The sequence below is a fragment of the Anolis carolinensis genome, chromosome 2 (genome assembly GCF_035594765.1).
Source record: "Anolis carolinensis isolate JA03-04 chromosome 2, rAnoCar3.1.pri, whole genome shotgun sequence".
Classification (NCBI taxonomy): Eukaryota; Metazoa; Chordata; class Lepidosauria; order Squamata; family Dactyloidae; genus Anolis; species Anolis carolinensis.
The window spans coordinates 46068559-46092085 of NC_085842.1; the positions used below are offsets into that span (position 1 = coordinate 46068559).

The following is a 23527-nucleotide window of genomic DNA, read 5'->3' on the forward strand; positions in this document are numbered from 1 at the left end:
TGGGGAAGCGGCTGGGGATTGAGAGGGTCTGATGAACCCCTTGCGAAGGTTTGACTCTATAAACTCCCTGAGAGCTTCTTGCTCTGGTTCAGTCAGGGAGTAGAGATGTCCTCGCGGAATTGGGGCCCCCTCCACCAGGTCAATGGCACAATCATAGGGTCTATGTGGGGGTAGTTTCTCGGCTTCCTTTTCATTGAAAACATCCCAAAAGTCCGAGTATTTCTTGGGCAGGGTGATGATGGGTTCTGCGTCTGTGGCATGGCAGACCTTGGCTACTAGACAATGATTTTGGCAAAACCTTGAGGCGAACTGCAGTTCTCTGTTGGTCCAGGAGATGTTTGGGTCGTGGAGTGTCAGCCACGGGATACCCAAAATCACGGGGAAATGGGGAACCTCGGTAACGAAGAAGGAGATTTCTTCCATGTGTTCTCTTATCCACATTCTGGTGGGCTCGGTCCATTGGCTTACTGGACCTGTCTTCAGGGGTTGGCCGTCTATGGCTTGCACCACCCGGGCGTTCTTGAAATCATGATATTGTAGTCCCAGAGAGTCAGCATAGTCTCTATCGATGAAGTTGTTTGTTGCCCCTGAGTCTATCATGGCATGGATCATGACGGGTCCTTTTTTCACTGACCACAGCGTGACCACCAGGAGAAATAGGACCCCCGTTTGCGGCTCTTGAGTGGAGTTTTTGACCGGGTTGGCGAGCCCATCTACGCCCGGTCGCTGGCTTCCCCCGCCGGCTTTGTTCCAGCCGCCTCGGCAGCTTCCGCCTCCGCGGAGGACGCCGCCGCCAGACGGGCAGCGGGCTTCTTTTTGGCTGGACATTCTCTGGCGAAGTGGCCCCCGTTTCCACAGTACCAACACAGATTCAAACGTTGGCGGCAGGCCTTTTCAGCAACATCTAGTCTGGGGTGCACGTTGCCCAACTGCATCGGCTCCTCCTCGCTTCCCATGGGGTTTGGGGCTGGCGGTGGGGGTCTCCATACTGGACGAGGCTGGACACTGGTGGAAGTGGGAGGCTTTACTCCGGCTCTTCCACTCTGCCCCCGGAGCCACTGTTTCTTGTTGGCAAGCAAGACTTCAGCCCGCAAACACTGGGCGATGAGTCTTTCAAGAGTCCCAGGGGGGTCCACCTTAGAGATTTCTTCCTGCATCTCGATGTTGAGGCCTTCGCGAAACTGTCCTCTGAGGGCTATATCGTTCCAGCCGGTGTTTTGAGCCAGCACCCGGAACTCGGCTATGTATCGGGACAACGGTCTGTCCCCTTGGAAGAGGCGCCGGAGTTAATGGCCGGCCGCCTCTTCGTCGTCCTCGATCCCCCAGGTTTTCCGAAGGTGATTCAAGAATTGCTGTATTTAGGTGCGTGGAACCCGCGTCGTACAATGCCGTCACCCAAGTGGCCGCAGGCCCATCCAGGAGACTGAATATCCATGCCACCTTGACATCCTCTTGGGCAAACTCGGCTTGACGGGCTTCTAAGTACGCCTGGCACTGGCGACGGAAGACATGAACCTTGGAGGCTTCTCCAGAAAACTTGGTTGGCAGCGCTAGAGCAGGGAGACGGGCTCCTCATTCCTTCAAGCCCCGTATTTCTCCCTCCTGCTCTCGGAGTTTGTCCCAGATCCAATTAAATTCATCTTGAGAAATGGTGTAACTGGGTGGCGGAGCTGGGGTGTCCGCTCCGACTCCTGGTGTTGACATTTTGGCCTTAGGTTATTTGGTACTGTGGGTGGCGGAGTCAAACTGTCAGAACCCTGGCTGCTGGGCACCAATAACCTTACACGGAGGCCAGTCTCTATCTAATATCTTTATTAAAGAAATATATAAAAGCAATAAAAACTAGTGAAGAATATAGTTCAGAAGCAGACCTTTCAAAAGAGGCCAAATATAGTCCAAAAATGTATTGTCCAATAAATGATATTAGAGTCCAAAGTTTTAATCCACTTGACCGAAACACACACTTTTGCCAAGCAATAGTGTGGGGAAATGACAGAGTCTTAGAGTCCAATGAAGCTTGACAACAAGGCTGGAAATAAACTTGGTTCTTGGCTAGGTCCGTGACTGGAAACAAGGCAAAACATGAAGCGTGGAGCAGGGTCCGTGATTAAACTGCAAGGCAAGGCAAGGCTCGAAAACTTGATCTGGGAAGCAAGGAACTGGGGTTACGAAGTCCACACACGATCTCTCTCCTGAATCTGATCATTTGACTCCGCAAAGAATCTCTTGCGCCAAACACCTATATTGGGTCTCGCTTTCTCGCCAACAAATCTCTTTCCCTAGAGAACAAGAAGCGAAACCCAACTCTGTCCAGATGCAAGACTACTTAGAATTTCCCAAGGGAAGCAGGCCTAATCAGTCTGTTGTTTGGCTGCAATCCGTAAACTCCTCCGTTGGGCCTCCCTAACTCCCCTGTCTCTAGAATAAGATTCTTTCCTGGAAAACGGAGGGGAGTCCTGCCCAAGGCCTGTTTTGCTGAATTCTTGAGGGCAAACGTCAACATCCGGCAGGTGAAGAGACTCCGGCTCTTGTTGCACCGGCGAAAACCCCATGTTTTCATCTTCATCTGCCACAATAGTACTAGGAACAGGACTACAGGGCCCATGAGGCATCACAACTTTAAAGATTTCAAAGAAGACAAACATAGAATGGAGAAAACACAAGACAAATTTAAACTCAAATTAGAGAAACTAGAACTGCAGAATGCTAAACTAGAAGAAAGACAAGAAAGACTTGAAAGGAAGGAGTCAGAACTTCAAGTAAGACTAAAGAACATCCTGGAGGAGCCGAAAGAGAACATCCAACAAATTGTCACACAAAATTTAGCAGATCTATTACAGATATCAGAGGAAGAAATGGAGGAAGGGATAGACAAAGTATATAGGATTACAACAAACTTCTCAAGAAAAAACAAAGTAGCAAGAGATGTGATAGTCCAATTTGAAAGAAGGAAGATAAGCGACGTAGTCCTGGACACTAGCAATTTGAACACTGTAAGATATAAGGGTAAAAATGTATTAATTCTGAAAGAATATCTGAAAAGCACCATGCAAAAAAGGAAAAAAATCTTTTCTTGACAGAAGCATTAAAAAAACAAGATATTCGGTTCCGCTGGAAAGGAAATAAGGAATCATGGCCACTTATAAACAAGAAACAGTATGGATTACATCTGAGGAGAAGGCTAATGAATTCTACAAGACCCTAATGAAAGAAAAGAACAGACCAGACCCTTCAAACCACAATTCAGACAGAGTAAGGAAAAAAAACAAGAATTATATCCCCGGATAAGACTACCACGGAAACCAGAACCTGACCCACAGCCCCAGTAGATCCAGAACAAGAAGGAGAAGAAGGACAGGAATAGAGTATGGAATTAAAATGCTACTCTTGTAACATAAACGGATTAAATTCACCTAATAAAAGAAACAGACTATTTAACCAATTAAAGAAGTCCAGATTTGACTTGATAGCATTTCAGGAACCCCACATATGTCACAGACACATAGCTCACTTAACTCAAATAGTCTAGGCAAGGAATATATATCCTCATCAATGGAAAAAGAGAGGTGTTGTCTTATATATAAACCATAAGTTAAACCCGGAATTGGCTTTTAAGGATGAAGAGGGGAGAATGGTGGGAACTAAAATAAAAATGGGCAACCAGATTATACTATTTTGTAACATCTATGCGCCAAACGGCTCGAAAACAGCATTCATAAAAAGATTAAAGGGGAAAATAATAGAACAGGAATTTGATGAATCAATGATTATGGAAGACTTTAATGGAGTCCTCGACCCAGAACTAGACAAAAAAGCCAACCCATCAAATAAAAATAAAAACAAAAAAGCACACTCAGGCAAACTTCCTATAAATTTTCTAGAGACACTACAGGGATGGGATTCAAAGGATGCCTGGAGATTCCATCATGGTACAGAAAAGGATTACAAATTCTTTTCAAATAGATACAAATCCTGGTCGAGGATAGATATGGTATGGACACCACCCTCATTAACTTCGAAATTAACCAAAATAAAAATCCTTCCTAGATATATATCAGATCACTGCCCCATTGAATTTATTATTAATAAAACTCAAAAAAGTATTACAATTGTAGACTAAACGGAAGCTTATTAAAATCAAAGGAAGATATCAAGAAAAACAAAAAAAATCTTAAAAGAATATTTTGAATTGAATGATGCGGTTGAGGTCCCAATTCAAATTATCTGGGATGCCATTAAGGCCGTCATGCGCGGCCATTTCATCCAGCAGAATGCCCAAAAAAAAAAAAAATGTGGCGATAAACAAAATAAATGATGAAATTAGAGTGAGTGAAAATGAACTGATACAAACCCCAAACAATGGGAAAGTTAAGGAGACTTTGGACCTACTAAACAAACAAAAGCATCATATAGAAATGGAAGAAACCACTAAAAAGTAAAAAAAATTGAAACAACTGCAGTTCCAAAATGCCAATAAGCCGGGTAAATTGGAAAATCAGAAAGAGGAAGCAAGCTCAATTTATTTCAGAATTAATTGAGGAAGGAAGGAGTTGCACAACTGAGCAAGAAATCACAAAACAATTTAACAAATGTTATAGCAAATTATACACTAAGGATAGAATAAAAAAGATGAGATCTCCAAATTTCTTAGCAGCCAAAATTTATCAAAAATAGCAGAAAAACAAAAAGAACTATTGAACAAAGAAATCACAGAAAATGAAATTAGAAGAGTAATGAGAAATCTAGATGGGAACAAGGCACCAGGCCCAGATGGCCTAAATGGCATATATTACAAGGTCTTCCAAGAGGACATAACTCCATATCTCAAAAGGATCATGAACGGAATACTAGAAAACCAAAAAGTACCGGATTCATGGTGTTACGTCATAATAACCATGATTCACAAAGAAGAACAGGATGCAAAAAATGTAAAAAATTATAGACCAATCTCTTTGTTAAATTATAAAATTTTTACAAGTATATTGGCCAATAGAATGAAGGACTTCCTGGGGGACTGGATAGGGGAGGATCAGACGGGCTTCCTGCCTAGGAGACAAATGAAATCACAAATAAGGAGGAATTAGCACTTTTAACAATTGATATGGAAAAAGCATTTGACAACCTAAATTAGGATTTTTTCAAATTATTGATTAGAGAATTAGACATGGGGTATGAATTTACAAATGCAATTAACCAAATTTATGACAAACAAGAAGCTAAAATTAGAGTAAATACATTAGAGTCTTAAAAAAATTATATCTCCAAAGGAACTAGGCAGGGATGCCCGTTGTCTCCTCTTCTGTTCATATTTTCAATAGAAATACTATTAAATAGCACAAGGAAAAATACCCAACTAAGAGGAGTAAAAATAAAAAACAGTTATAAAATTAGGGTATTCACTGATGATTTAATTTGTATATTAGAGGACCCAATACACACAATAAAACATTGGTTAGCTAAAATAAGAGACTTTGGTAAAATCTTGGGACTCAAAATGAACATAGAAAAGACTATGATGCTAACAAAGAACATGACTAAGAAAAAACAACTAGAGCTAGAAGAACTATCAGGAATTAAAATTAGGAAAAAGATAAAGTACCTAGGAATAATCATAACAGCAAAAAAATCCCAATTATTAGAAAACAATTATGACACCAAATGGAAGTAAATAAAAAATGAATTAGAAAAATGGAAACATCTTAAAATGTCATTATTAGGGAGAATTGCCACAGTAAAAATGACCATCCTCCCCAAGATGTTATTTATTTTCCAAAAATTTCCAATCATAAGAAATACCAGGAAATTCAAAAATTGGAATAAAGATCTATTTAAATTCATATGGATGGGTAAAAAAGAGAGAATTAAAAGAATCCATTTGATGGATGATAAAAAGAGGGGTGGATTGGGATTTCTTGATCTACAACTATATCATGATGCCTGTGATTTAGCGTGGGTAAGAGATTGGTCCACTTTACAAAAAAATAAAATATTGGCAATAGAGGGAGCAAATTTAAGGGTGGGATGGCATACTTATTTGTGGCATGACAAAAAGAAAACCAAAAAAAATTCGGGAACTATTTTATTAGGTCTTCACTTTTAAAAATTTGGGATAAATATAAGGATAAATTATATACAAAAATGCCCCTCTGGATCTCTCCCATGGAAATATGCCAGAGGAGAGAGACGAGTGGAGAAATATGGCAAATGTATAAAGACATCTTGTCAAAAGAAAAGGGAGTCCTTATTATGAAAAATCAAGAAGAAATCAGCCAAAGATTCCCTATTATAGGATGGTTCCAATTTAGACAAATTAAAGAAATTTACAATAAGGATAAAAAAATAGGGTTTGAAGAAACCGAGTTATGAAATTAGAGAACAAAATTGTATCTAAAATCTATGGGAAATTATTAGAATGGGCAACAGAAACTGAATTAATAAGAGAATGTAAGATAAAATGGGCTAAAAATATCGGGGAAACGATCAAATTAGAAGAATGGGGAAAAGTGTGGAACCAAAGACTCAAATACACCTATGCGACAGGCCTGAAAGAAAATTGGATTAAATTATTTTACAGGTGGTATTTAACACCTCAAAAATCTCAAAATGTTATAAAGAAGCGTCAGATAAATGCTAGAAATGCGGTGAGCAAGTTGGAACCTTCTACCACTGCTGGTGGACTTGTAATAAAGTCAAAGCATTTTGGAAATAAATAAATCTTAAAATCCAAAAGATGTTACAAATTAGAATAAATATGGACCCTAAAATATGGACCCTAAAAATGTTAGATATAGAAAAAGACAAAAACAAAGAAGTACTATTTAATTACCTGATTACCACCGCAAGGATGACCCTAGCCAAATCCTGGAGAGATAAAGAAACTCCGAAAATGAAGTGCTGGATGAATAAGATATTAGAAATAATGAATATGGACAAATTAACATACCTGCTAAAGAATAGCCAAGGCCGTCCAAGAAAAGGAAACCAACTGGGAATTGGTTTAAAATTATTTAAGAGAGGAAAAAATGAAAATTATCATATGAGATCCAAGTATGCAAAACTAAAAACTGAGCCTTACAATAGGAGAATAGGAGTGGACCAAGCTACCAGAATAAATCTGAGAAGTTATGAAGAAAAAAGAACCTTAACGTCACCATGCAATAGATGGAAGTCGATTTTAGTATTATTTCTTTCGGTTTCTCTTTTTCTTTTTTCTTTTTTTCTTTTTTCCCTTTTTTTTGTTTCTCTCTTTCTCTCTCTCTCTCTCTTTCCTTTCTTTTTCACATTTTCAACCCTGCTCTCAATTTTGCATTTTACTTTATCATATGTCCATGTCTATGTCATTGTTGATTTGAAAAAGCTTGAATAAAAATTTATTTAGTAAAAGAAGCCAACTCTTTCCATTGATTTCAAGGGAAAGATGGGAAGCCTCTTGTCTTTCACCGCTGACTTATTTTTGGTAGTGACAGGTTTTGTTTTTTTCCAGTTCGGCCATAGAGCCATCCCGGAAGTATTTTTCCAGAGTGTGATGGGAGCCGTCAGCTCTGTGGCCAAACTTGCAAAAATCAGTCATTGCTGCCAAAAATAAGCTCATGTGAAGAGAAAAATTAGATAATATCCAGAGAGGACATCTTTTGTTACATGTGGATAAATGAAATCACAGATTGGTCACACAGATTTGGGCGGGTCGTACTATCTAGGCATATCTTGAACTTAGTTATACAAGAGGACTGAGTGTCCTATTTACTCCAGGGAAACAATGTTACTGCAAGTTTTACAGCCAAATGCTCTTTCCTCTTGTCTTAAACAGTAAAAGAGTAGCTGAACAGTCATTTAAATGTATCCCATGGGATGCAGCATCGGTTTTCAAAGGGTAGAAAATGTACAATACTAATTGTGACAATAGTTTTCAACATGTTTCTCATTATCAACTTTGTTGGAAACTTACAGTTTCCAGACTGCGAAACCGAGGGATCCTTTTTATCTCTTTCTTGTCACCTAATCCTACGCTAGACTACATTGGGATTACTTGCATGTGTGCCTTTTGTCTTCTACACAAAAAGAAAAACTCTGTGAATGTCTTGTTAAAGCCTTTTGAGGATTAGGGGGTGTGGCAGTTTTCACGATGTATCACTTTACTAGGGGCATTTGTAGGAATGTAGGAAGCCTTTGCAATATTTTCCAAGTAGTGATTGTTTTCCATTTACATCCCTTCCTTCCTTCCTTTTTTTTAAACAAGCAGATTCCTATTCCATTCATCTTTACTTTTTGTTCCTATTTAGGTAGAGATATTAGATAGTTCAGCAGCAAAGATTCAAAGATAGATAACAACCAAGATAAGAAACCAGAAGAAAAATCATGGTTTAGTCTTTTCTGTGAAGAGTTCTAGGTCAACCTTTTGTGTTCAACATCTACACAAAGTCCTGAGATTTCAGACAGCACAACTGAAAATCATCCCTTTGTATTTGCAATGGGCAGTCAATGAAAAGGGCAAGTCTTCAACAAAAAGCAGATTTGATTGTTCCAACTCCTTGGTAAAAGATGGGGAACTCTTCAAAAATTGGTTCATTAATAAGTGCATACTGTTCTATAATAAGACCACAAACATTCCTCAATCTTTGTGGTATTTGTGAGCACCAAATGAAAATATACAGCTGAGTCCAAAAAAAGGTATCCAGATCATAGATTATGTGGAATTCTTTTAATGGTCTAGAAAACTTCTTCCATACCAGTGTTCTGGGGAAAGAAAAACATATTCCGATGTACTGCCTCTGTCTCAAAAGTAAACTGCATCACTAAAGATTGCTTCCTACATGGATCAAAATTTCCCCATCTCATTCAAGCATCTTATGGGCATCTATATTCACCAGTCTTCGTGTATTTTGAAGTCATATAAGGCCAACATGACGTCTTTTGAAAATTTTGCAGCCAAGAGTGCTTTTCAGCATGAATTGTTTTATGGCTTTGGCACAAAGTATGCACAAAAAGAAAATGGTTGGAATTCCAACTCTTTGGCTGACTTCACCAGATGATATATGAGTTGCCAACGCACACCTTTGCTGTGCATGCCTAACCTTCATACATATGTATGCAAAATATCTTCAGTGCACATGCATACTTAGATAGGGAAGTTTTTCTAATATTACTGCAAAAAGGAGATAATTACTAGGCTTGATCGATCCATGAAAAATTTGATTCTAAACTCGTTTCAAAACTAGAGGGTGCAGTTTTTCGTTTTTGTTGCTATTTACGAATTTTGTCCCCAAAATTTTTCGAAATTAACGAAAATTCGTTATTTTCGAAATTAATTCGTTAATGGCGGACGCGCATGCGCGGTCGCCCCAAAACAGCCCCAGGGGGGGGTCGGGGGCTCTCCTGCTCTCATTTTTTCAGCTATACTGATCAAATTTGGTACAGTGGGAGAACAAAATCCACCCTGCTTGTTTGCTAAATTGCAGAGCGTTTGCCCTTTCCTAAGATTTATTGCACAATTTTATAGTTTACTGCGCCCGGCCACGCATTGCTGTGGTGTATGGGAATTCTTTGTTAGGTAGGTGGAATAACAGTGAATAATAGCTTTGTAGCCTGAAAGCCTGGCCATTTTCTTATGGGAATCCTTGTTTGGTGAGGTGGAATAGAAAGGAATAGGCTTGCTGCTTGGAAGGTTAGGTAGTTGCCTTTTAGGGGGGTAGAATTGTAATGAATAGCCTCGGTGGTTCAAAGCCTGGGTGCTTGCTATCTAGGGGAAATCTTTGGTTGGTCAGATTCACAGTAGTATCACTGTTTCAAAGCCTGGTCGCCTTTTTCGAAGGTTAATCTTTTATTGGTCTGGTTGAATTGCACTGAATATCCTTGCAGCTCAAAAGTCTGGCTGTATTTATTATTTTGTATTATATATATTACTACTAAATATAGAAAGCATGGCACATTGCCTGTTGTTGGTTTTGGCCTTTTTTTGGTGTTGTGATGTGTGATTGTGTTGTAACATACTGGAGGCAAGAAAAGAAAAGAAAGAAAAAGCCACAGCCGGCAAGGCCCGCACGTTGAAATATTGCCCAGGGGGGCCGGCCACCGTTGGCCGGCACGCTTCCCGAAAAGGAAGAAAGAGTGGCCGCCCCCAAGGAGGCTTCCGTGCCAAATCGCACAAAGGGTTAAAGAACGACAGCCGAGAGAGAAGAGAGATGCGGTGCACCGCGGGAAACACGACCACGTAGGCCGTGAGGCAGCAAAAACAAAACAAAAGAAAGATACACCCACAGGCGGCAAGGCCCGCACCTTGAAATACTGCCCAGGGGGGCCGGCCACCGTTGGCCGGCATGCTTCCCAGAGACAGAGAGAGAAGTAAAATACCTGGAAATGTGGGCGCAAGCCCCTCAGACGTGTCTTCTGAACGTCTGCTAGTGAACTGTGGGCCCAAGCCCCACTGACCAGGGGGGCCGGCCACCGTTGGCCGGCCCCACGCCCACCACTGAACCCACATGGGGAAGGGCGTGTATTCTTCACGTCTGATAGTGAACTGTGGGCCCTAGCCCCACTGACCAGGGGGGCCGGCCACCGTTGGCCGGCCCCACGCCCACTACTGAACCCACATGGGGAAGGGCGTGTATTCTTCACGTCTGATAGTGAACTGTGGGCCCAAGCCCCACTGACCAGGGGGGCCGGCCACCGTTGGCCGGCCCCACGCCCACCACTGAACCCACATGGGGAAGGGCGTGTATTCTTCACGTCTGATAGTGAACTGTGGGCCCAAGCCCCACTGACCAGGGGGGCCGGCCACCATTGGCCGGCCCCACGCCCACCACTGAACCCACATGGGGAAGGGCGTGTATTCTTCACGTCTGATAGTGAACTGTGGGCCCTAGCCCCACTGACCAGGGGGGCCGGTCACCGTTGGCCGGCCCCACGCCCACCACTGAACCCACATGGGGAAGGGCGTGTATTCTTCACGTCTGATAGTGAACTGTGGGCCCAAGCCCCACTGACCAGGGGGGCCGGCCACCGTTGGCCGGCCCCACGCCCACCACTGAACCCACATGGGGAAGGGCGTGTATTCTTCACGTCTGATAGTGAACTGTGGGCCCAAGCCCCACTGACCAGGGGGGCCGGCCACCGTTGGCCGGCCCCACGCCCACCACTGAACCCACATGGGGAAGGGCATGTATTCTTCACGTCTGATAGTGAACTGTGGGCCCTAGCCCCACTGACCAGGGGGGCCGGCCACCGTTGGCCGGCCCCACGCCCACCACTGAACCCACATGGGGAAGGGCGTGTATTCTTCACGTCTGATAATGAACTGTGGGCCCAAGCCCCACTGACTAATGTGTCAACCAGACCATAGCAACACAGTCTGTAGCCGACACAAAGGCACACTCCATGACAGCAAACCGTCAGCGGCCCTGGCCGCACCCTTCCCGGGAGGACACAAGCTAGCTGGCATTCCACAGGGAAATTGTGGACATCATGACATCAATAATGATTGTTCTAATACCACAGTAAGATCTTAATTGTTATTACCCGGGACATCTTCCCGGAGGGACTCTGAGCAGCTTCCATGGGGCGTGGCCGTCAGCAATACAATGTGAACAATTAAACCCCAAAATTTTATATTTGTCAAAGGAAATGTTGCATAAAATAAGAAAGCTGTCACAGCATTACCTGCTTAAAAAACAGAGGTGTAAAAACAGGGCTCTGTGGCCGAGGGCTGAATAATTGCACATAGATGAGGTAGTTTGAGAGTTAAAAATCAATAAAGTGCAAAATACTCTTTGCCTGGAAACCAATTCTTCATCTGCCAGCGATCCACCCCACAGTCCACGAAGGCTTTTCGGAACTGGAATGTTTTACGGCTATGATGTCAGGTTTATGTTTCTATGGCGTTGAACTAGAGGGAAGACTTGTGTGTGTGTCTGGTGTTATTACAGGTAAATGACCAAAGCAGGGTTGAGAAGGAAGCCAAAGGGAACCACAGAGATGTATAACTGTCAACAGCATGGATTGGATGAGGAGGGTTTGACAGACCTTTACTTTATTCTTGCAACATCTCACTGTAGGTGTGGACTGTGGTCTGCAAGTTAGTAGAGGTTTTGCAGAGCTGTGTCCACACTACACAAAAAAAGAAAAGAGACTTCATGCAAAAATTGGAGGACCGCATACTGGCATTGTCATTGCAATGCCGTAGTCCAGAAACCTGCAGATGTCAGAGCTTGACCATTAGGAAGGCAGAGCGTGGGAAAAAACGGCACTTTTAAAAAGAATTCCTTTTTGAAAAACAAGACAGTGCCTGGGAGTGTTAGAAGATCCAACTGGTCCATCCTCCATGTTTTATTGCCCGTCCGATTCAAGGAGGTAGTGATCTTACAGGCATAGCATCAGGATGGCATGGACTTGAAGGAAGTGACGCCGTTGATGTCCTACAGGAATTTCTTTTCTGAATCTGTCCGAGAGTTCTCCATAGATAGTTGAAGACTACAAGTCTTACTTCAGAGTGTAAGACTTTCTGCGGTGAGATTCCACCCTCTTCTATCGTCCTACCAATAAACAGAACCAGCGCCCAAGGGTCACTAGCAGCCGCAAAGGCACACGCCCTGACAGGCAAAGGGCACCGTCCTCGGGTGCGGACAGAGGGCGAGGGGAACCTTAGGCGTCTGTCCCTCGGCAACAGCGTCGACAACCGCCTCACAAGGTGATGGGACAGTGGAAGAAGAAAATTTAGAAAAGTGGTGGACAAGGCCGAGGTGTCCCGCTTTCAGCGGTGCGGTGATTCCACCCTCTTCTATCGTCGCTGCCAACAAGGCAGCAAGAAGCACTTCCGTAGCCAGAGGACATGCACCCAGAGGTCACTATCAGCCGCAAAGGCACACGCCCTGACGGGCAAACGCCACCGCCCGCGTGCGCGGCAGGAGGGAAAGGGGGACCAAAGGCGGCCGTCCCGCGGCCACAGCGTCGAGTACCACTGCCTTTAAAGGCGTTTGGAAAGTGGAAGAAGAAAATGTTAAAAAGAGGTGGACAAGGCCGAGGTGTCCTGCTGCGGTGCGGTGATTACACCCTCTTCTATTGTCCCTGCCAACAAGCCAGCAAATTGAAGTTCCCACGCCACAGAACCTGCGCCCAGAGGTCACTATCAGCCGCAAAGGCACACGCCCTGACGGGCAAACGCCACCGCCCGCGTGCGCGGCAGGAGGGAAAGGGGGACCAAAGGCGGCCGTTCCGCAGTAACAGCGTCAATCACAGCCTTTCAGGGTGATGGGACCCAAGGTTTACATTCTGAGAAAATAGTCCAAATTTAATGGTGTTCCACTGTCTTTGACGATTCGACCCTCTGAGTTATACCAACAAGCCAGCAAAATGTGGTTCGCACTCGACGGAACCTGCGCCCAGAGGTCACTATCAGCCGCAAAGGCACACGCCCTGACGGGCAAACGCCACCGCCCGCGTGCGCGGCAGGAGGGAAAGGGGGACCAAAGGCGGCCGTACCGCGGCCACTGCGTCGACCCTAACTGCTCAAGCCGATGGGACAGTGAAAGATGAAGCTTTAGAGAAGTGCTGGCCAGTGGCCAAAGTCTAGGTGTTGTATTAATCCCCGTGGCAAAACGCGTCCTCAAACGTTCAGATGGACAGATATATATAAAAAAAATGACTCTGGCGTATTCCTTCACCTTAAATGAATATCCGAAGTATCCTCATCAAATATATCACTGCTCTTTCTGTACAGGAACTCTTAGGATCTGGAGAAGTCCAAAAATTCATGGCTCATGAGGGAAGTAATGTTTGAACCCAAAAAAATTAAAAAATTGAATTGAACGAAATCCGTAATGAACCCAAAGAGGATGCATATCCTACCTAGGATTTCATGGAGTAATTTCTTACCAAAAATCCTTCTACCTCTAGAGCGTCAGTATTGAGGGAGAGAAAAAACTTTGTGACTTCCGACTACAGAGATGGACCAAAAGTAACTTTATTAAGTTCTACAGGGACATATGAAAGAAACTTCACTTTGTTAAACATAATGTAAATCCAAGCGACATTTCTTTGGACGCCTACCTTCACAGCAGTGTGTGAGAAAACTGTCTGTGAGTCCTCGTGGACAACAACATAACAATGAGCCTACTATGGTTTGTGGCAGATCAAATATCCAATGGGCTTTAGGCATGCATAAACTGGGGAATATCGTCGTCTAGATCCAAGGCAGTCCTGTTCCCACTCTACTCTGCCGTGGTCAGACCGCACCTGGAATAATATGTCCAACTTTGCGCAACGCAGATAAATGGAGATGCGTTCAAGCTTGAAAGTGTATAGAGGATTCCGACTACAATGAAAAAGGGTCTGATCAAGCAGTATGAGTACAGGCTTTATTAGCTGGTAATCATTGTTTGGCCTGCAGAAGAGAAGGCTGAGAGGAGAAATGTTAGCAATGTACAAATATGTGAGGGGTAGTCATAGGGAGGAGGAAGCAAGCTGACCAGAAGACAACAGGACGGAGCAGTGTGTTCCAACAAGTGGAATGGTGATTCCACCGGAACATCAGGAAGAACTTCCTGACTGTGAAGAGTGTTCTGGAGTGGAACTGTCTCCCCCGGACTGTGTTGGGGCCTCCTTCTTTTGAAGCTTTTTAGCATAGGCTCGATGGCCATCTGTCGGGAATGCTTTGAATGAAACTTCCTGCGTGTCTGTTGGGGGAGAACTCGATGGCCCATGAGTTCTATTCCAACTCTACTTTTCTATGGTTCCATGATTCAATGATTCGGGAAACGGCGCCTTGTGATTGATGAACCCGAAAACAACAGTGGGCAACGGTGAGTGATGATAAAGACGAGAAAGGAAGGAAAAAGAGAGAGGAAAGCATTGTAGGTTAGAGGAGAGAGTTTTTTGACAGAGTCCAAAGGGGCAACCCCACCCCTGGCCACCCACCAAATTAGCCAAAGTTACTCTGAAGCAGAGCTGATAAAAGGAGAACTATTGTTCTAAGAGCCGTCGGTGTCAAAATCCAAATCTGGGAAATTCAACACGGGAAGGTTGGCCTTCAGGAAAACCAGTTTCTCAACTGTTTGCGGGTCCAGCAAGCTGCGGTGGGGCGTGACTACATCTCCCGCTAGGCTAAAGACCCTTTCGCTCTGCACGCTCGTGGGAGGACAGCTGAGGAACTGGCGGGCTACGTGTGACAGGTCCGGCCACATGTGTTCGCGTGAAGCCCAATAGGCCAATGGATCACAAGAGATTATCTCAGGAGGCTCATCAAAGTACCTGTTGACCGAGCATTCGGCCGAGTCTACCTTTTGAGCAGAAGCCAGCAAAGAGGATTCTTCAGAGCAGGCTAGTATGGCCACCGTCTCTGCAAAAAATACGTTTCCTGGTCGCTGCTGGAGATCCGTATCCCTTCGGCAAACACCTCCCGGCTCCGCGGGACTTTCTGTCTCGCCACTAGCGCTAGTGCTGGGGGTTACAGGCATTTCCGGAAGAGGGGCCGCTGTGGCCGTTTCCTCCACCCTGGCAGCAAAGACCTCCCTTACAAGGTTAACTAGTTGGGCCTTCCACACGGTAAAGTCTTTTGGGCAGACGTTGTACTTTAGCCGGGGATCACACAAGGCCGCCAGCATATGGACTTTGCTGGAAAGAAGTGGCTCTAGGACAACCTCCTCACCACCTCCTGGGCCGGCGGTGTCAGCGGTCCAGCCAGGGAGTCCATTGTTCGACCGGCCCCAAGCCTTTCTAGGTGCCTCCTTAGCCTCAAGACCATGGGCACTGCCTGGCTAAGAAGGGCTTTAGAGTCCGAAAGGGTGTCAGTGGCATGTTTGAATGGCTTTAGTATGTCTACTAGCTGGGAGATGGTGTCCCACTCTTGCTTATTTGGAACAAGTTTGCTAACTGGCGCAACCAAAGTGAGCGAGATGCCGTGTACCACCTTCTGCTGCTCGACCATGCGTTCAAGCATTTTAAAGGTTGAATTCCACCGAGTTGAGACGTCCTGGAGCAGCTTGTGCTGCGGGAGGCCTTCAAGGCTCTGCCTCTCTCTCAGCTGCCGGGCTGCCTTGATGCTCCTGTGGAAGTAGCCCGCAATCTTTCTACAGCGCTCGATCAGCAGGGAGATGTTTGCGTTGCTGGCTGGCTGCTCTTCTGGGCTCTTTAAACCTTCCTTGACGGTATTGTGAAGCATGTGGGCCATGCAGGACACATTCTGAAACCCGGCACTTTCAACCGCTTTGATCATATTTTTACCAGCGTCAGTCACCATAAAGCCCCTCCTCATTTCTTCTGGCCTATACTGCATCCACTCCCCCATAATGTTTTCCAGAGAGCTGCAGATGGTCTCTGCCTTGTGATCTCGATCAACAACCTCCAACGCGAGGAGTGCCCAACGATGGGATGTATCCATACTGCCTTCCTTCTCCCACCAATGTGTTGTGAGAGAGAGGTAGGAATGGCCTCCTCCCAAGCTTGACCAAATGTCAGAGGTAAAATGGATGTGTCCTCCCATGGCACTACGCAACATCTGTGAAATGCGTTCCTTACAGCCCTCGTACAAGCCGGGAATTACTTTTCTGGAAAAGGTGTGACAGGAGGGGATTTTGTATCGGGGGCACAGTCGTTTCATAAGGCGTACGAAGCCTTCTTGTTCTACCAGGCGGAAGGGATGGTGATCAAGGGCAATCATCTCTCCCACAGTTTGGGTTATCTGCTGGGGTGTGAGTAATGTTTCCCCCGTTTTCTTTCTGGGTAATGGAATGGCCCAATCCTCCAAGGTGGACTGTGTCTGCCTTCCACCATCTTCACCAGGAGAACTATGTGTGCTAATGCTGCCACTGGAAGGGCTTGCAGTTCCCCCTCGGACCGATATGGAGGGATGGTGTCGCTTCAAGTGAGAACTCAACCCCGAGGTCGAAAGATGTCTCAGGTCTCTGCCTCTGCTGATATTTGTCCCACAGTGCCTACAAACAGCCAAGGTAGCACTCTGAGAGTGCACATGGAAATGGTCCCAAATATAAGACCTAGGCCTCCCCACAGCCACTGTGGGGACGGCCACTGAGATAGGAGTCGTGGGCACCCTTTCGTCAGCTTGAGAAATTTTTTGTTTGGATAGTACAACCTCCTCTACCTCCTCCTCACTGTCAGTAGCGGGTGGAGGGGTGGGGTTATATATATCCTCACTATCCACCACCTGTAGTTCCAGGACGGCTAAACCTGTATGTTCCATTGATCGTCCTGTGGTCTCAGCTCTATAAGACAACTGGCTCGTTGTGGAGGGCTGTGTACTTTCTGCATGCGAACAGCCGGCTTCTTCATCAAGTCCACCCACTCCCATAGTTCGGTGTTCCAGACGGATGGGACCCACCCTTACTTTTTTGGCCCCCCACAGTGTCCTGGCTGTGCCTTTACCACTATCAGGACTTGCTCCCCCAGACCCGCGTACAGCTGAACGTTTCATGACAGCAGGAGTGTTTTCAGGAGACAGATGGGGGGATGGAAAGGTGTCGTGGAAGTGTTGAAAAATATTTCTTGTTTCTTGATTGGCAACGTGTTATGTTATTAAGGGTATCTTAACTGCCGCAAAACCGTCTATGTATTTTTTAGCTAATTTTTATTTTTTTACAAGGGGATACCTGTACTTTCTAGTTCTGCCAAGGAGTAAAGGGAGCTGCAGTTGTTTTTGGCAAAGTTGGCTTTTGAAACACACAGAAAGCGACCCTTTCACAGAGAGACCGCCCTATTTGAGCAATGAGAGGCCAAAAGTGGGTCCCTTTTTCCCCAAAAAGGATTTTTGGAGTTCTACCAAGGAATAATGGGAGCTGCAGTTGTTTTTGGCAAAGTTGGCTTTTGAAACACACAGAAAGCGACCCTTTCACGGAGAGACCGCCCTATTTGAGCAATGAGAGGCCAAAAGTGGGTCCCTTTTTCCCCAAAATGGTTTTTTTGAGTTCTGCCAAGGAATAATGGGAGCTGCATTTGTTTTTGGCAAAGTTGGCTTTTGAAACACACAGAAAGCGACCCTTTCACGGAGAGACCGCCCTATTTGAGCAATGAGAGGCCAAAAGTGGGTCCCTTTTTCCCCAAAAAGGATTTTTGGAGTTCTGTAAAGCACTAATGGGAGCTGCAGTTGTTTTTGGCAATGTTGGCTTTTGAAACACACAGAAAGCAACCCTTTCACGGAGAGACTGCCCTATTTGAGCAATGAGAGGCCAAAAGTGGGTCCCTTTTTCCCCAAAAAGGATTTTTGGAGTTCTGCCAAGCACTAATGGGAGCTGCAGTTGTTTTTGGCAAAGTTGGCTTTTGAAACACACAGAAAGCGACCCTTTCACGGAGAGACCGCCCTATTTGAGCAATGAGAGGCCAAAATTGGGTCCCTTTTTCCCCAAAAAGGATTTTTGGAGTTCTACCAAGGAATAATGGGAGCTGCAGTTGTTTTTGGCAAAGTTGGCTTTTGAAACACACAGAAAGCGACCCTTTCACGGAGAGACCGCCCTATTTGAGCAATGAGAGGCCAAAAGTGGGTCCCTTTTTCCCCAAAAAGGATTTTTGGAGTTCTGCCAAGCACTAATGGGAGCTGCAGTTGTTTTTGGCAATGTTGGCTTTTGAAACACACAGAAAGCGACCCTTTCACGGAGAGACCGCCCTATTTGAGCAATGAGAGGCCAAAATTGGGTCCCTTTTTCCCCAAAAAGGATTTTTGGAGTTCTGCCAAGGAATAATGGGAGCTGCAGTTGTTTTTGGCAAAGTTGGCTTTTGAAACACACAGAAAGCGACCCTTTCACGGAGAGACCGCCCTATTTGAGCAATGAGAGGCCAAAATTGGGTCCCTTTTTCCCCAAAAAGGATTTTTGGAGTTCTGCCAAGGAATAATGGGAGCTGCAGTTGTTTTTGGCAAAGTTGGCTTTTGAAACACACAGAAAGCGACCCTTTCACGGAGAGACCGCCCTATTTGAGCAATGAGAGGCCAAAAGTGGGTCCCTTTTTCCCCAAAAAGGATTTTTGGAGTTCTGCCAAGGAATAATGGGAGCTGCAGTTGTTTTTGGCAAAGTTGGCTTTTGAAACACACAGAAAGCGACCCTTTCACGGAGAGACCGCCCTATTTGAGCAATGAGAGGCCAAAAGTGGGTCCCTTTTTCCCCAAAAAGGATTTTTGGAGTTCTACCAAGGAATAATGGGAGCTGCAGTTGTTTTTGGCAAAGTTGGCTTTTGAAACACACAGAAAGCGACCCTTTCACAGAGAGACCGCCCTATTTGAGCAATGAGAGGCCAAAAGTGGGTCCCTTTTTCCCCAAAAAGGATTTTTGGAGTTCTGCCAAGGAATAATGGGAGCTGCAGTTGTTTTTGGCAAAGTTGGCTTTTGAAACACACAGAAAGCGACCCTTTCACAGAGAGACCGCCCTATTTGAGCAATGAGAGGCCAAAAGTGGGTCCCTTTTTCCCCAAAAAGGATTTTTGGAGTTCTACCAAGGAATAATGGGAGCTGCAGTTGTTTTTGGCAAAGTTGGCTTTTGAAACACACAGAAAGCGACCCTTTCACGGAGAGACCGCCCTATTTGAGCAATGAGAGGCCAAAAGTGGGTCCCTTTTTCCCCAAAAAGGATTTTTGGAGTTCTACCAAGGAATAATGGGAGCTGCAGTTGTTTTTGGCAAAGTTGGCTTTTGAAACACACAGAAAGCGACCCTTTCACGGAGAGACCGCCCTATTTGAGCAATGAGAGGCCAAAATTGGGTCCCTTTTTCCCCAAAAAGGATTTTTGGAGTTCTGCCAAGGAATAATGGGAGCTGCAGTTGTTTTTGGCAAAGTTGGCTTTTGAAACACACAGAAAGCGACCCTTTCACGGAGAGACCGCCCTATTTGAGCAATGAGAGGCCAAAAGTGGGTCCCTTTTTCCCCAAAAAGGATTTTTGGAGTTCTGCCAAGGAATAATGGGAGCTGCAGTTGTTTTTGGCAAAGTTGGCTTTTGAAACACACAGAAAGCGACCCTTTCACGGAGAGACCGCCCTATTTGAGCAATGAGAGGCCAAAAGTGGGTCCCTTTTTCCCCAAAAAGGATTTTTGGAGTTCTACCAAGGAATAATGGGAGCTGCAGTTGTTTTTGGCAAAGTTGGCTTTTGAAACACACAGAAAGCGACCCTTTCACGGAGAGACCGCCCTATTTGAGCAATGAGAGGCCAAAAGTGGGTCCCTTTTTCCCCAAAAAGGATTTTTGGAGTTCTACCAAGGAATAATGGGAGCTGCAGTTGTTTTTGGCAAAGTTGGCTTTTGAAACACACAGAAAGCGACCCTTTCACGGAGAGACCGCCCTATTTGAGCAATGAGAGGCCAAAATTGGGTCCCTTTTTCCCCAAAAAGGATTTTTGGAGTTCTACCAAGGAATAATGGGAGCTGCAGTTGTTTTTGGCAAAGTTGGCTTTTGAAACACACAGAAAGCGACCCTTTCACGGAGAGACCGCCCTATTTGAGCAATGGGAGGCCAAAAGTGGGTCCCTTTTTCCCCAAAAAGGAGTTTTTGAGTTCTACCAAGCACTAATGGGAGCTGCAGTTGTTTTTGGCAAAGTTGGCTTTTTATTCAGAGACCCTGGCACGGAGAAAAACAGCCCTGCATGAGGCAAGGGCCAAATCACCATTGCTGGCCGTGTGGGAAAATTGCAAACGCCAATTTCGTGAGGAAAAAAACACCCACAGGCCCTTTGCAAAAAATTATAAAACCAACACCCAACACCCAACAGTTTACCCACACCTCCAAAACTCACCCACCCAAAATTTTCTCCCGGTCTTCAGCCTAGCTCAGCACTAGAAAACAGCCAAGGAGGCTGTGACGCAGCAATGTTTACTGCCTGCCTGCCTACCCAAACTCCCTTCCACCCTCTTCAGAAGCCCGGTGCGAATGAGCCACGAGGCTGAGTGCAGCCTCTTTTCATTCAGGACGTCCTACCAGCCCCTCCCCCTGGTTTAACGTGCTCTCTGGCCACAAGGTGCCAACAACACGCTAGGTTGCCCCAGTGCCATTAAACAAGTTTGGGTGATTTGCAAAAGTATTTTTTAAAAACGAAAAAAAGGCGCCATAACGGAAAACGGCCAATCGCGGTTCGAAACCGCGATATCCAGGCGTGTGGACAACCAAGGTTCAATATTGCTTCAAAACTAACGAAAATAACCAATCAATAACGGTAAACGGGGAAAACGAATTATTTGAGCAAGCCTAATAATTACTTCTAAAAGTATTTTCCTATTTTCATCCTTTCCAACCCATGGCCATTTGCAACACCATTCCCAAGGGAATACCAATGAGGTAGGGGGACACAGAGAAGTAGGTTAGGCATTTCCTCTTCAGTGAATATGAATGGAATATTAAACATGGATACTGAATATTAACATGAGCTGTGACTGTGGAAGAAGAGGGAGGACCAAAATCATATTGTATTAAGTGTCCCATGTTCTACATGCAATAACAACATATGCTTGATATTGGCTGTAGAAAGAATATTTCCAGCTGTGCTTTTCCTTACTGGTGAGTCAATAAGAAATACGAACTACACAATGGAATACCATCACATGTTCAATGTTTCAGTCATAAAGAACTGCTCAGTTGAAAGAATGAGTATTGTTCATTGATTACAGAAATAAGACATAGAACTTTTCACATGTTTATTCTTTCTAGACAATTAGTAGCAACTAAACTTGGGCCATAAATTAGAATCCTAGGTCATTATTCTTTGACCCACAGCAATGATGCGGGTTGAGAATGTAAAAAATATATAATGTAGTTGTCCTTCCTCAACTGCATCCATACCCAAGAAACAGGTTAGGTGATTTATATTTATTAGGAATCTTAAGGGATTATCAAAAGGGGCATTTATTTGTTAGTGAAATATCAATTAAGATAATATGCAAACTAATACAGTAATCAAATAGACCTGATGGATAACATAACCTCTCCCTCCCTGCAACCCCAGCTGAACAGGCATGCTAACAAATCTATTTGATCAATATATGGAATGTTAAAAAAGAAAAGACAAGATTGACTGATGAATAAAATGAAACTGACACAAATAGGCTGACAGCCAGTTTCAAGTCTCTTTAGGGCAAATGCAATTAACTTAGAATAATAGACTCAAATTTGATGGTTAGAAATGCATTTTTATTAACAATCACAGCCTGAATCATTATGTGTGTGCTTATGAATAAAATTGTACTTATATTTAGTATGTGTGTGTGCGCGCATGTGTGTATGTACATATACCCAAGTATATATTAAGAAAAGAGAAGGAAACACATTTTTCAGCATGATTTTTTTAAAAAAAAAAACACCTGCATGGATTTTAAATAACAATGGACATACAAACAAATCTGTAAATAAACTAAGTCTATAGGTATCCTGGGAAGAGATGCATAGCAAGGACCCCCACTTCCCCCACCCAGCAAGTCCCCAAACCTCTGAGCCTTTTGGGATATAGATCTGCAATCAGGGATTTTTACCAATTTCATTCTGAAGAAGAGAAGTCATTACTAGAAAACTATGCTCATTCTCTTTAGTTTAATAGCTTTTTAAAATGATTCATTTAGAAAGGGGGTGGAGATTAACACTTTATTTACTGTGCAGTTTAGTTCTTCTAGAAATGCAATCACTGAGAAGTTTGTAAGCCATATTTTAACCAGTGGTTTGTTTTTTAAAAAGAAAAATGGTTGCCAATCTGTGGCTTTTGCTACTCGCCCTTCTGTTTTAGCAAATAATTTGTGGGTTTAAAAAAACAAGCATAGGATTGGTAAGTGAAAGGATAAAAAGAGAAAGATATATAGGGTGTAAGCCAAAGATCATAATTCTGAATTGGTACATAAATGGGAATGTTCCAGGTTTCCACATTAGCTTTCAGAAACAGTTGTTCTTTGGAAAGAGCCTTTCGCCTCATGGTATGCACGAAAAGATACACGTATCTATACTGGAAAGGGATCTTGGCAAGGCTTAGGCCTCAGTCTATTGGGTTTTGTGACCCTTGAGGAGCTGGTTATCAGTACGAATGCTCCAGAAGCAGGCATGTGGTTCAAAATGGGTGGGAATAGAGTTCAGAATGAGTGGTCAAGACTTAGATACATTGGAAGCAAGGTATAATCAAATTAGGGGATCATTAATCATTTTTTTTTCCAAAGGTTCTTCATACATTGGTTGAAAGAATGTGAGTTTTATTTTATAAAAACACGCACAGAGAAAATCAAACAGTGAGATTTGGTCATATCATCGGCTTATCCTCTAAGCCCGATTTCTGACCTTTCTGCATTCAACCATGCTTGTGGTGCTGAATGAGGATTGCCATCTTATTTCAATTGTAGGCTCTTCATCTTTGGCTTCTATATGACAAACAGGTATAGTGTGATCCTTCCCATATTGGGAATAGTTATACAGATTGAATTTATCCAATACAGATAACTAAATATTAGTCTTGTGCAATTAATGAAAAAAATGTTTCAATACTCATTAATAAATTAAGGGGTGGTGGGGGGAAATAATTTCTAAAGTGTTTATGAAATTGGACAGGGTCTGTATCGTAATGAGTTAACTACTTTTTCATT

The 23527-nt window shown here is 44.1% G+C and overlaps 1 protein-coding gene across 2 annotated transcripts in view; it reads right to left on the reverse strand.

The window, feature by feature from the left end:
- The window catches only part of mdfic2 (MyoD family inhibitor domain containing 2), a 92804-nt gene that overhangs the window by 44107 nt on the left and 25170 nt on the right, over positions 1–23527 (reverse strand). The window contains exon 1 of one of the 2 annotated variants that reach the window (XM_062969706.1): positions 11653–12601. The exons of the other annotated variant lie outside the window; for it this stretch is intronic. Coding sequence (XP_062825776.1) covers positions 11653–11714 — 62 coding nt within the window. The 5' untranslated portion in view covers positions 11715–12601. Of the gene's footprint in view, positions 1–11652; positions 12602–23527 lie in introns of those variants that run through there. 2 annotated transcript variants of the gene reach the window in all.